At 41.9% G+C, this 13943-nt stretch overlaps 2 protein-coding genes across 5 annotated transcripts in view; one reads left to right on the forward strand and one right to left on the reverse strand.

Annotated features, from left to right (window-relative positions):
- Positions 1-114: 114 nt before the first annotated feature.
- LOC116319209 lies at positions 115-3045 on the reverse strand. The gene is made up of 4 exons (XM_031738472.2): positions 2745-3045; positions 1560-1865; positions 1327-1475; positions 115-464 (listed from the first exon to the last, which is right to left on the reverse strand). The coding sequence occupies exons 1-4, from the start codon at positions 2833-2835 to the stop codon at positions 354-356; spliced, it is 657 nt and encodes a 218-aa protein (XP_031594332.1). The 5' UTR covers positions 2836-3045; the 3' UTR covers positions 115-353.
- A 1547-nt stretch (positions 3046-4592) lies between these two features.
- The window catches only part of raph1b (Ras association (RalGDS/AF-6) and pleckstrin homology domains 1b), a 42482-nt gene continuing 33131 nt past the window's right edge, over positions 4593-13943 (forward strand). For 3 of the 4 annotated variants that reach the window (XM_039606895.1, XM_039606897.1, XM_039606898.1), the window contains exon 1: positions 4593-4871. The gene's annotated coding sequence lies outside the window, so the exon portion shown is untranslated. Of the gene's footprint in view, positions 4872-5072; positions 5386-13943 lie in introns of those variants that run through there. The other variant, XM_039606896.1, reaches the window with a different exon arrangement.

Here is a 13943-nt window from a genome sequence, read left to right on the forward strand (position 1 = left end):
TTCTGTTTCGACCACAAAGATAGGGGTTCCCAATTACATGTGTGTGTGTGTGTGTGAGAAAAAGAGAGAGACAGGCAGACTTAGTAAGTGAAACAGGAAGTGAGCAAAACCAGAAACCCAGGGTGTGTGTGTTTTTTTTTTTTTTTTTTTTTAAGTTTTAATACAGCCATTGCTTTAAAGAAAAATGCTACTTTTGCTGTGTAGGTACAGATTTACTACAGTGTTGACAACGAAATATGAAAACACAAAAAACAAACCTCACAATTATGTGTTTGACAAAAATAAGCTACAGCGAGGACAGCCTGAATGTTTAGGTCTAAACTAAAGCTGTGCAAAATGATCCGATGAAGTCATTAGAAGTGTCTTTGTATATTCTGAAGACCTTTTTTCTTCTTGCGGTCCCTCGGCGCTCTGGGTTTGGTGTTCATGTAGTCACTCTGGTTTTCTGTGTTCTTCAACTTGAGCTGCAAGACACGTGAAGACAGATGAGCAACCGTCTCGGAGAGGGAAAGGGAAACTAATGTCATACCATGTTAGTGGAGAACACCTTCAATTTGAAAATTTTAAACGAAAAACAAAAAAAAATCTTCGTACTATGCAGGGGGGGAGGGTTATGCCTTTTTTCCTAAAATCTGACAAACAATAGTAAATTCTAAAATGTACAAAAGGCTTAGGATTTGTCTATTGGCTGTATAGAAATGTGTAAAACTAACAAGAAAGCAACAAAATGTTTCTCTTACAGTTGATAAAAGATGATAAATGTTGAACATTAAATAAATATGCCAAGGTTAGCAGACAGTATCGGCCCTAACAAGGCGTTGCCACAGTGCAAAGCTCTGCGTATTTGATTTGGCAGAATTTTATGATTGATGTCCTTCCTGACCCAAATACCGAGGGATTTGGTTCTCCTCACAGTCTTTTGTATGTTAGGTGAATATAACACACATGTATTTTTTTTCTCTGACACAAAAAAATCTACTGGGTTTTGTCTCTTTAAAACAAACACTTATGAAATAGTCATTTAGAAATACTGTCACATGATAGTTCATCCACTGCAACACTTGCAGCGCTGTCTGCAGCACATGTAGCAGAGTAGCATCGGAGCAGATTCAAATGGGTCGTCAGTGTTTGTGCGTAGCAGACTGTAAACCTCAATGTTTCCTTGTTTTAGCGTTGCTGTTGTGTATATTTGCATGTAAAGAAAGTAAATTTTCGCTCATAAAATTGCAGTATTGGCCAGGGTTCAGTAAAAATTAAGATAATTTGCTACAAACGACCGTTTCGAGCTCTATTTTTTCTCTTCCGTGTGGATCAAGGATATCTTACCCAGTTAAACAGTGCAATGATGGTGACTGTTACACCGTAGATACTGACAATTGCAATCACCATTATCCAAATCCATAGAAATTCTTGGCATGTGTTTGGTGCGACTCCTGTGGGATTGCGTGTGGGGTTCAGGGGCGCGTGAGGGCATTCTGCAAGAAGCATATTCAGGAAGTGTTTAGTGTACTGCACTGTGAATTACAGACCGTTTAAAACCCTTTTTAGGACCCTTTTACCTTTTACAAGCAGAAACTTGCCACATCTTTTCATAAGTGGAGGAGGGTACGTCTTTGTGATGTTGCATCTGTACAGTCCTCTGATATTGTGTCCTGATTTGAGTGTGAAAAACCAATGTGATCCATTTGTGTGCAGTTCCACAGCATCCCATTTCATCCCAGTGCAATTCGTTTTCTGTTTGCATGTATGGTTGTGAATCACGTCTTCATCTTTAAGAAAGTAAAACGAAATTTCTTCGTCGTTGGGCTGTGTCAACGGGCACGTTACAGTCACGTTGTTATTTGCAGAGTCGTGAATCGTCAAACCTGGAGAGAGAGATGTGAGAATTTGCGTGATCATAAATGCCTGTTACACATGTGGCATGTTATACTTTTTTTTTTTTTTTTTTAATTTGTTTGTTTGCTTTTTTTTTGCTTTTTTTTCCCCCCCCCCCAAAAGTTAACTTGATGTAAGGCTTGGAAAAGGACCGCCATTAACCAGCACCAAACACTTGGCAGAGGAAACGGCTTCATAGAGCCAGAGCTCCTGCAAAGATTCAGACATTTGCATTTAATTCCCCTTACTGAAATTCAGGCTTTGAAACCAGTCATTTCAGAGCAGCTCCTCCCCCGCATGGAATTTGTTTGATATCAGCACATTTACCTCTTTCAGCCAAACTCACATTTCACATGAAAAACAAGATGTGTGATACAAATGGCAGACTTGAGTCAGACGCACATTTAGCACTGTAACACATGAACCACATGCAGTTTTGGTGACGTATCTATCTGTTGCATGGATATATGTTGAAACGCGCTTTCTGAACTACGGTATTTGTCGATTTAAGGACGATCTCGGGCGCCACGCGGATAAATGTGTGTGTTGTTTTTAAATTTAACCCCTACGTGTTTTATGTGTCTTAACCATAAAACAAAACAAACTCGAGAGCGGCTGAAATATCAAGCCAGGATATGTACTTACGCAACTGATGTAGTTCGTAATCTAAAGGCATTAAATACTCAAGTACTACTGCAGTACTCATTAGAATTTGAACCTCAGTGTTTACAAATGAAAACGAGCAGTTTTGTTGTCCCCACATATGCACGGATCTCTTGGATTATCAGGCACTGAAGTACCAAGCTAGAGTCTAGCCTGCAGTAATTCATAATAATGCTCATAGTGTAATCATAATAAAGTCTGCTTACCGCTCCAGTCACACTTGGAATCACTTTGATCCTGAGCACCATGAGATGACTTGCAAACCAGAAGGCACATGAACATCCATGAAATCCTCATTTTCTGCAGAAAGAGCGGGAATTTGCCTCCAGTAGAATGATGCCCCCAAGGCTTCCCCTCATCACCTAAAACCTCCGAGCTCCTCCAAGCGAACCTGCACAAAAAAAATCTGATCCGTTACTCCGATAACATCACGCACGTGTTCTTTTGACTGTAATGCCGTCTATCCTTGCTCTGCTTCTGACTAAAAACACTCCCACACAGTGCAGCAGTGACTGAGGCTCACAAACACACCCTCTCTTGACAGAAAACATCCTGTGGCGAAAAAAAAGAAAAAAACGCCTCCTCTACTGAAGTTTCATGCTGTTTCCCAGAGTTTGTGACCTTTTATGCCATCAGCGTGCTTAACGTTAGTGTTGTTGGTCGTGTAGAGCGAGCTAAACTCAGGTTTTGTGTTTTAAACAATAATATGGAACGGGTGTAAACATTAGTGTCTGATCTGTAGTAGGGTAATAAGACTTGTGCTGCTCCTCTTATAAAGGTGGAGCGTTCAATAGTGCGATGACCTTGTGTGTCACCTGAGAAAGTTTACGGAACACAATAAAAAAAAAAAAACATGCACTGGCAGGTACTGAAGTGTTTTGTGTGAGAGCCAAAGTGTGATTACAGGAAAGGCTGACTGGCAGAGAAGAAGGCACTTAGGAGAAGTCTGTACACTGTATGAGTCACAGTCGGTGTATGGCACAGTCAGTGACACAGTTACTGTATTAAGGAGGGAAAAAACATGTGTGAATGTGCTGTGTCCATACAGGTTTCTTGTCAGTACATTGTAACTGTTTCCCAAGAGGGATTACCAAGACCTGAGATTAAAATTTTTAAAAAGCTGCACATCCACAGAAACTGTAATTTAGGTGCAATGTATTTTCTTGTCCACTAGATGGCCACATAACATTTAAATCCGACCGCAGTCTTCTTGGAGCGTAACAGGTTATGGGAAATAGTTATTAAGTTGCTTTTCTTTTTGTATATGCAGATAAGCATAGCTTCTAGGCATTAATGGGCGTTAATGGCACGATGGTAACTATTTATTTTGTTTGCTGACACATTCACATGGGACTATATTCACATGAATTAGGAATTTTAACTCAGAAGATGGCTGAGAGGCTGGAAGGGTGGGCGGATTGGGAATGTAATACATCCATATGGATAAAAAATAATCCCCTAATCTGGAACATGCCCTCTATGTCTGATGGTGGTGGTCGTGGCGGCTTTGGGTGGGTACAATTAAATCGGTGCATTGTGGCCGCCTCAGACTTTTAGATGTTTCACCTGAATTTCTCTTCAGACACACTGAAAAGCGTAATTATCATTATTATTATTATTGTTATTATTATTATTGTTGTTGTTGTTGTTGTTGTTGTTGTTGTTATTATTTAATAGCTCTTGAATGCTGATGTTGCCTTTACAATCTGTAAACGCTATTGTGTACTTCACACACATGGAGAGATGCCAAACTGCCTTTCACTGTTCTTGTAACAGTGACAATAAAAAGCTATTCTATTCTATTCTATTCTAAATAATAATACTTTAGTGACCGACCCTGGAAAAGCAAAATTGTGTAGGCTGTCATTTTTATTTATTTATTTTTAATTTAGGGGCAAAGAATAACTTTACATTGAAGAATTAAGCATAAAACCGTGCTTATTGGCCAAACAGGGGATCTTATCGCTTCTCCTTTCATCTGCCTTTTAGCTATGTCATTCCTCGTCATCTCTAATCCACAATATTCCCGGCAGATCCTGAAGGCAACGCTGGATCCTGGGCTGGACAGGAAACGACGGAGACGCGCAGCGTGTCTCCAGCTCCGGGAGAGAAGAATGGAAAAAGGGGATAGGGTGGTGGACTCTGTGTGTGCGTGTAGACGAGGGCAACGCGTGGAAAAAAAGATGAGGATAATGGGCAGAATTTAAATAGATTTTATTTTAAATAGATAAATACACATATCAGGAGTTTCCCCTCTCGCTGTGGACGTTTTCTCCCATTGGAGCGCAGACCAGAGGAGAGGAGCGGAGCCTCTTTGTGAATCCTGTTTCACTGTAAGTGGATTTTTTTCCCACCTCACTACTCTGGCATTTTTAAAATTATATTCCCTCCCCTTCCTTCAATTCTAACTTATTAACTTATACAGAGAGAATGTCAACCATGGTAGGGACTAAAAAAGCTAAATGTCAGTTAATGTTTCCAGCCCATCCTAGACTGTATCCTCGGGGAAAGGGAACGGACACACTTCTTTAAAAGCTGAACCGCTAGATATTGGGAAAGAAGGCATTCAGTTGTGAATGCGTCGTTAGCTGTTTGTTAAAGTGTTTGTTGTGGTAGGGCGTTTGTTTGAATGGGAGGGGGGAGGTTTGTGTGCCCCCCCTTTATGCGGCCATTGAACGCTGCTTTTCTTGGGGAGGAAGGGTGTGTGGCGTTTGTGCCGACTGGGAAAAGAGCCGCATTTTTTTTTTTTTTTTTTTAATGGGAGTGCCAACTGAACACGAGCCCGTTACTGATGTGATGTTTTGTTGCCAAAACTGAACCCTGCGCCTCTGTCGTGGACGTCTACAGGTATTTCCAGCCCCATTTTCCTCCTCTGCCTTCAGCTGAACAGAAAGATGTATGGCTAGTCTCCACCCTGTTTAGCAGGGAGGAGGCTACAATGGCCGATGGTATTGTCGCGCTAATGTTTTTATCTTATTTTTTCCCTAATGAAATACGATAGTTTATATCCCTAAAACCAGGTAAAATGAGGGGGAGATGTGTGTTATTGTTGCTGGTTTCAGCCCATTGTCGCCTGCCTCCCCAACTGCAGCTCACGGGCACAGCTTTAATTCCCTTTGTTGGGTGACGCCGCCGGCAGCAGATTGGATAAAACATGCAGCCAGTTTGACCAGTGGCTATTGCCAGTTTTATGCTAGCATCCACCTTAGCTAGTGGACACCCTGGTGTGGGGGGGAGAGAAAAAAAAGCTAGCCAGTGTTCGTGGAGGCTTAGTGAAGTCTGTGGGAAAAGTTAAAGCTCAGACACATGTTGTGCTTACACTAATTTAGCTTCATAACAAGCCTTTTCGCATGGCTTTAAAATTTTACTCTTACAATTAGCTTGCAGCCAGATGCTAATAGTGCAAAGATAATGAACCGGCGTTGACTGGGTAGGTTCAAAGGTCATTGGCAGAGGCTGGCTGGCAGACGTATGCCTTTTTTTATTTCTTTTTTTTAAAAAGCCTGTTATTTATGCTACCAAGGCCAATTGAGGACAGCTTTTTTTCCCTTTCTTTTTTTCTGAACACACAACAAAAACAAGCAGCATTTTTGTTTTCCAAAATGAGCCACTGAAGCAGCCCCCCCCCCAAAAAAAACACAGTCTTTATTCCCCACAGTGGCCTTATAATAGACCGTTTGTGTCCTTAAGGCACGCCTGATTTGCATCCACAAAGCACTAGACTGGAAGTACTATTATTCCAGGCATTGAGACGGTGCAGCAACAGTGCAGGCCGTTTGCTTACAGTGCAGTCAATGAGTTGAAAATAAGTACTGGACTTCTGGTTTCTCGCTGTCAGGCACATGCCTTTAAGGATGGGGATTTTTGGCAGCAGACCAGAGTCAAATTTCACTCCCTTGTCATGTCAGTGAGACAAAAGCAGTCCTGAAATGAATGATGTCCAAAACACATCTGGAAAACCCAGCATATTCCTTTGGGCAGTTTAACTGAGGCAGTGTTTCCTGTTATGAATGTGCTTCTGGAGAACTTAATTATCAGCTGGTTATGTTAAATGGATGGCCCAAAAGATATTTGTTCTGTTGTTTTGGATGTTTTGCGTGGCCAGCCACATTTTTTATATACATATAGCTGCAGCAAAAACATACACAACCTGTTTAATTCAGTGTCATTATTCATGTCAAAGTCATAACTAAAAGCAAAAGGAAGTATTCTAACACAATGGCTTGTGTCAAGAGAAGAATAATGCAGACTTTCATGTTGTACTATGAGATGGTAAACTTGCTTCCAAAGCCACAGCGTATTGGCAGCATGGCATACTGCTTAGTAATAAAAAAAATAAAATAAAAAAAAACACCAGTTGTGGATTAAATTTCCAGCCATGTTTGAAGGTACTGTGTCATTTTACTATCCTTGTTTTAAAGCATTTTTTTTCTTTAACTGCAGTGCAGGCTTTCTTTTTGGAGAAAAACAGGACATAGTGAGAGAAGGTTATATTTTAGAAAAACCATCAGCTTCCAACAAAAATATAGAACATAAAACACGTTTTCTTATTGGTCCATGCTGTCTTGTTTTGCCAAAGATGAAGGGGAAAAAAACCCCTCTTATGTCTTCCCCTCCTGTCCCTCTGCTGCTTTCCAGCCTTTTTTTATGCTTGATTTCCCCAGGATATAGTTGATTAGATGGGAATAACAGTTGTCAAAGAAAATTCAGGCTTGAGGATTGATCTCCAGAGACGGGAAAGTTTTGAAAGCTATTCTTGGCGTGTGTGTGTGTGTTACCATCTCTTGGATGCTGGTCCATCTGTCTGTCAGCACTTTTCTGGCTCTGTCGTGCAAGCTGCGACTCATCCATCCATCCACCCGTGTCCCCGAGCAGGAAACTTCCCTGCACGAAAGCTCAAAGATGGTGTAAGTTTACCCAGGTTGTGTTACAGCCGCAGGTGTAAGTGGGTAATGGAGGGTCGGGCGGGGGGGATGCCACTTCAAACGTAGCTTTCAGCTGACCCTGATGGAGAGCTGGAGGGGAAGACTGTAACCCGATGAAACCACGCCAGTAAGAGGCACCACTGCTCGGGTTGGACAGCCCAGAGTAAACTTGAAAAGGCCACCAGCTGCATCGGAGACTTGCCCGATGATGCCAGCAGGATGCCTTGTTGTGGGTGTGTTGCGTTTGAGTGAATACGCAGAAGGAGAAAGTGTGTAGGTCTCATTCCACTTGGGTGTGTCCCCCCTCCTTGTTGCAGGCACGTGGGCTTAGCCTCTATAGGGCCTTGTTCTGGTAACATTTTGCTGACCTTTGGTGACAGCTGCCCCTTCCATTTGCAGACAAAGACAAATGGCTAGCCAGCCTGTCTGCAGCCTGCAAACACTCTGCTGTTCCAGATAGGAAGAGGCTGTGCCTGTTAGCCTTTATATAAATGCAGAGACTTGTGTCAGTGCTTTCTATGGCTGGAAATCAACTGAGATTCTGATCATCTTTTCTTTTGTGACGATTGTTTTTTATTCTCTTACATGGAAATTGATTACAAGGCTTTGCATGCTTTAAAACAAACATAGACTCTTACTACCTCAAACCTCAGCACTCAGCTGTTGTAACCTACCTGTGCTAAAGCAGCACATAGACAATGCAGCCTGCTCCCTGTATGCTGTACTACTGATTGGAGTAGGCAGAAGGAGGGCATCAGCCTCTCCTCCTGATCTCCTCTCGGGCTGTGCGTGGTCTTGGTCCTCGTTCGGCAGCTCAAGTGCACAGAAAAAATACACAGCTATAATTGACCTACAATCGTATCTCTTTGCCATGTTAGGTCTTATCTGTGCTAATGGGTGAGTGCAGTATCACGAGTATGCATTTTTAGTACGGGTCAGTTCTGGTGGGATTTCAGCTCTTAAAGGAAAAGCCCACTCTGAGGCGCTGAAACTCATGCCATATTCCATCAAAACAAAGCAACAGCTTGATTTATCTAAACCAAACTTGGTATTTGAACTGACAATGCCTTTTCTGAGGAAACACTTAGACCCCTTCACTTATTGAAGTGGGAGGGGGGCTTCAGTAAGTCATGATGTGTTTTGCTTTGTAACTGTCGATGTGTTTGGCAAGACTGTGGCTGTTGCTGAGGCCAAAGCATGTCAGCGTGTGATGTTGATGAGTTTGTTGTAAATCCTGCATCAGATCTTTTTTCTCAAATGTTTTTTTTAATCTATGTGGCAGATTTTAGATTTTTGAAACCATTGTTATTTATAGCCAAGCGGGCAAAAAGGGTAAGTTTCCTGGGTTTGTTAAAAACAAAAATTGCATTATTCGATAAGCGGGCAGATGCTTAATAATCAGATCAGGTTGCCACCTTTTGTTGTTTCAAAGGGCAAGTCACTGAGACCATGCTACTCTGGTTAGTCTATATAACTACTTAGTCTTTAAGGTCACAGAGCCTCTTTCCTGACCTATTTCCGATATTTCATCTGCTCTGCTATGATACATGTTTAGCCTTTTGTATCCTTCAGTCATTAATTGACTCTTTGTTGTTGCCTCTTTTACTGTACAATTTGTTTAAGCAGCTTATGCAGCTATTAATCACTATGACTTTGACAATGGCAGGTGGCTGATTCTCACAGCTGGGTGGCTGGTGACGACCCCCCCTCCCCTCTTAACTGTACTGCAGATGGTTTATTTTGCTGCTTTGTTAACTTTACATTGCATTGTGTAATGGAGGGGGAGGGGGAGGGGGTCATTTGGGGTGGAGATTGTTTGATATTTTTCACATTCTGCAACCGATTGCAACTTTTGGTGATTAAATGGTCGTCCAGAGCTTGAGGGTGTTGTACACATGTATTGCTGTATTATCAGAAACAAATTGCTTGTAATTGCCAACTTGACACCATTCAATGACAGACTGATATCAGATCCATCTTATGGCAACATTTATGGCAGGTTTTAGTGAGAGAAATTAATCTTATTGATTTAAACAGATATTGACAAAGTTTAACTTTGAGCACATGACTTGCAGTTTAAAAAAGATAATAAATCACAATATATCTTGCTGCAATACTCTATGCAAAATGCTATCACAAATATATTGTATCGGGAGTGAAGTAGTGGGATAATATCGTGTCGTATGGTGATTCCCACGGCCACAACAGTCACGGGACTGTTTGATAGATGAGATGGCTGGTCTGTGTGGATGGACGGCCTTTAGAAGTTCATAATGCCTCTTAGACAAGAAGCAACAACAAAGCGGGAGTAGTATGAATACTGAGCAAAGTGCAGACTTGGAGTGACGTATGATCTGTCTGCCCTAAAAATTACGTATGGAAGGAGAAGGTGGATTTATTTCCTACTCCGTGAATTGCTTTCACATGCACTATTTTGCAAGTGAATTAAATTAAACGGTCAAATCTTTTAGCAGCAGCCCCCGGCCATGATTTCTAGCCTGGGATAAACATCAGCAGAGCCATTCAGTGTTTCCTCTCTGCTCCCCATCTGATCAGAGTTCACTCGGTTCTCATGAAGCCGTGACAGCAGCGTGCGTGTCCTCGTGGTCACGTGCATGCAGGCTTGATGTGTTTGTTTGCATTCTGGCTGATAACTGTTCAGCATAGATGTGGTTTGAGAGGTTTGAAGCGTCGCACGCAAATGCAAACAAATTTCAGCTGCACTGTGTCCCTTCACCCAGCTGTGAAATGCCTTCCTTTTGGGCCTGAAATGTTTAGATTACCTCTGTTTGGAGGAGCGCATGCCTGCTTGTACAGTTGCTTTCTAAGCATCGACCTCCCGGTTACATACCAGGGAAATCCACTGAGGATCTGGGTTTATTTACCACTTGGAAAACACTAACAATAGTGGCATTATAAGACTGTCAGAGAAAACCAAGGATGTAGTTACAGCAGATACAGTGTTCTTTCTTGGAGTCTCCTTTGGGAGGTAAAGGATGGCATCGCATTGTGATGGAGTGTCAGATTTGTGTGTATGATTACAGTGGCAGTTGTGGTATGTCTGAAGCATTGGAATAAAACAAAGTCTTGCTGCAAATAGAAAATATATTCCAAACCCAGGCATGCACGCGATTTAATTTGTCATCCACTTGAGCTCCAAATAGTATTCTGCTTCAAACACACACTGTTAAAATCTGATAAGCTGGTTTCATATTAAAAGAACATGCAAACTCGTTGCCTCAAAATTATTAAATAACAGCAACACCGCACACACAAGGGAGAAGGGAGACAGACAGGCGGACAGTCGAGATCTTGTTGATAATGATATTTTAGCATAAAAGAATGTACTTTGCATTTACCAGGGGGCATGCACCAAATAACATTTAACTTTATTTAAATACAGCCCTGAATCCTTTAAATATCTTAATTGAATTGAAGTTTATTTATAGACCACTTTTCACAGACATGTACTCACAGAGTGCTGTAGAATTAAAATAATAATTTAGGAATAATAACATTAAAATGTAACAGAAAATCAGAATACAGTTGATAACAATAAAAAAAACTTAAACGCATATGGATTGATATCAGATGAGCAAGTAAAACAGTATCTGAGCTTTGTGACACTGCGTGTTATCCTGCTAGAAGCAGCTGTTAGAAGATGAATGCACTGTGGTAATAAAGGGATGGACTTGGTCAGCAGCAACACTCAGATAGGTTATGATGCTTAAATGATGGTCAGCTGCTATAGGCCCCCAAAATGTGTGAAAAAAATATCCCCTACACCAATATACTGTCACCTTCAGCCTGAACTGTTGATACAAGGCAGGATGGATCCGTTGTTTATGCCAAATTGTGACCCTATCGTCCAAGTGTCTCTGTAGAAATCAACTCATCATACCAGGCGACGTTTTATTTCATTGTCCAGTTTTGGTGAGCCTGTGTAAACTGTAGTCTCAGTTTCCTGCTCTTAGCTGACAGGAGTGGCACCCAGTGTGCTCTTCTGTTGCTCTTCTGCTTACCTTGGTTCTAGCAACTGGTTTTTTGGACCTCTGACATAAATTTTCAGCCAGAGAACTGGCACTCACTGGGTATTTGTTTTTGGTTTTTTTCTGACCATCCTTTGTGAATGCTAGAGATAGCTGTGTGGGGAAATTCCCAGTAGATCAGCAGCTTATGAAATATTCAGACTAGCCTGTCTGGCATCAACTACTATGGTCAAACCCAGTTAAATTACCTTTCTTCCTCATTCTGTTGCAGAGTTTTAACTTCAGCAGGCCATCTTCACCATGTCCACATGCCTAAATGCATTCAGCTGCTACCATGTGATTGGCTAATTAGCTATTTGCATTAACAAGCAGTTGAACAGGTTTACCTGACAAAGTGGCTGCGTAGACTTGGAAAGTATCACTATGAATAGCTTAATTAGTTTTTAGAAAGTTTTGCAATATTTACATTTGGTGTTAAGAGACCATGAACTCAGGTTTTCTTCTGTTCCTGTGAGCCATACACCGCACGAGTACAAGAACAATGGGTTTATAATAATTGTGAACATTTGGTGGCCTGTTGCTAAGCTGAACTCTCACAAACACTAAAACCGCAGTACAAATCCTGAGAAATCAAAGTCTAAACACAACATAAATAACATCATGATTACAACACTGCTAAATTATAATATTAAAGTTAAACATTAACAGACTCGCAACTCTCTGCCCTTGCAGAAGAGTTCTGTACAGTCAGGCAAAAGTTATTAAACAAAACATGTAGTTACAGCTAAGCTGCTCAGTTTGTGGGTAAAAAGTTCACATAGGCATAAGTTAAGTGGAACCCACTAGTTTATATTAAGTAAGGATATTGTTTGCATTTAGAGTGTACATACAGTAAAAGCAGAAACAGATGCACCCCTACATTATTGAAATGCTCCAACTCTTTCAAGTGTTTCTGTTCAAGCCGCAAACGAGCAGCGCAGCAAAAACTGGGGCTAAAAAGTCCTGCTTTACCATTAAATATGCACTGTAGCCTACTTTCCCTTCTCAGATGTTGTAGCTACACCCTCCTCCGTAATCATGAAAGTTACCCCAGCTCATGTCTTTTTAGAAAGTAACTACTTTCTGCAAGTGGTACTTACAAAAGGACTGGAAAGCAGCCTGTCCTTGTCTCATTGCCACAGGGCTCACCACACATCCCCGTGACACTTACTTCACAATTATACAGGCTGCCAAAAAGACTTTGGGAAGTCAAAGAAACACCTGCGAGGAAGAGAGTTGAAGGAGAGAAGTAGCATATGGAGGAAGAAGACAGATGAGAGGGGTTCATGAGAACCTATAAAATATTGTTCAGTGGAGCTGATGTCATATGAAATACAACAGCCTGGAAACACTGAGGTCAGTCTTCCTATCCTCGCGTCCTTTGCCAATGTCTGGAAGTCACTTTTTCACAACGCTTGGCTTCAGTTTCTGCATTACTGTACCGACTGATCTTGGCAGGCTGCTCCATTTTTTCCCCTCTTTTTTTGTGCGTGTTAACATCAGGGTTCATGTAGGACACTGAAGGAATCTAGAGTTTCAGTCAGTAACTGCAGTGACCTACAACTACAGCGCAGTGAGTGAAAACAGCCGTGCTCTGTGCGGCAGAAGTGGATTGACACATTTTTCTGAGAGAATCCCCGGACAGTTAGTCAAACCTACAGGCTTAATCTCACAAAATAACGTGTGTGTGTGTGGGTGCTTGTGTGACTGCCTCTTGCCAAATCTCATTGACTAATACCCCGGCAGCTCAGCAAGGGAGCGCAAGCTGCATCTCTGGGTTAAGTTTGTGGCTGAGTAGCTTGCTAATCTCTCTCTGCTTCGTTGATCTTCACTCTCTAGAGAGTCCTGATTATTTTGACCCACGTGCCACACAGTCAACCATACTCGGTGTATGAGTCGAGAGCTGCCCCTGAGATTGTCACCGCGACATGCATTTGGGGTGACAGGGAGGGTCACTGTCATGTTTGATTTGTCAGCTTCACCCCTCACTGCTTTTTGGTGATCCCCATCAAGAGATTATTCAGATGAAATGGTGTAAATAAGAAGTGAGATTTCAGGCTTTAAGCTGATCAGCTGTGATCAAGCTGTGCTAATGATGAAGTCTGAGAGCTCGACACACGGATTTGTTTGCACTTAAATGACAAGTGTGCAAAAACGCTTTGAAACAAAGGACTATTTTGATCCAGCTGTGCGCTAACACAAGAGGCATTTCATCATGTAATTCTGTATGTGTGTGTGTGTGTTACATTACATTTGCCAATAAACCCTGTCGGCAGCTAGCCAGCCGGTGGGACCTCCATCAGATCCCAGTGGCCATCGTGGGAACATTCCTGACGCAGCGTTATTCCATAATTCCCACCATGTGTGGTTTTTCCAGAGCCCAGTGCTCACTGCATGGGCCGTGGAGAATCCCACAGAGGAGAGGAGATCAGCTCCTTGTAATTGCAACCAG

Source organism: Oreochromis aureus, linkage group 23 (genome assembly GCF_013358895.1).
Source record: "Oreochromis aureus strain Israel breed Guangdong linkage group 23, ZZ_aureus, whole genome shotgun sequence".
NCBI lineage: Eukaryota > Metazoa > Chordata > Actinopteri > Cichliformes > Cichlidae > Oreochromis > Oreochromis aureus.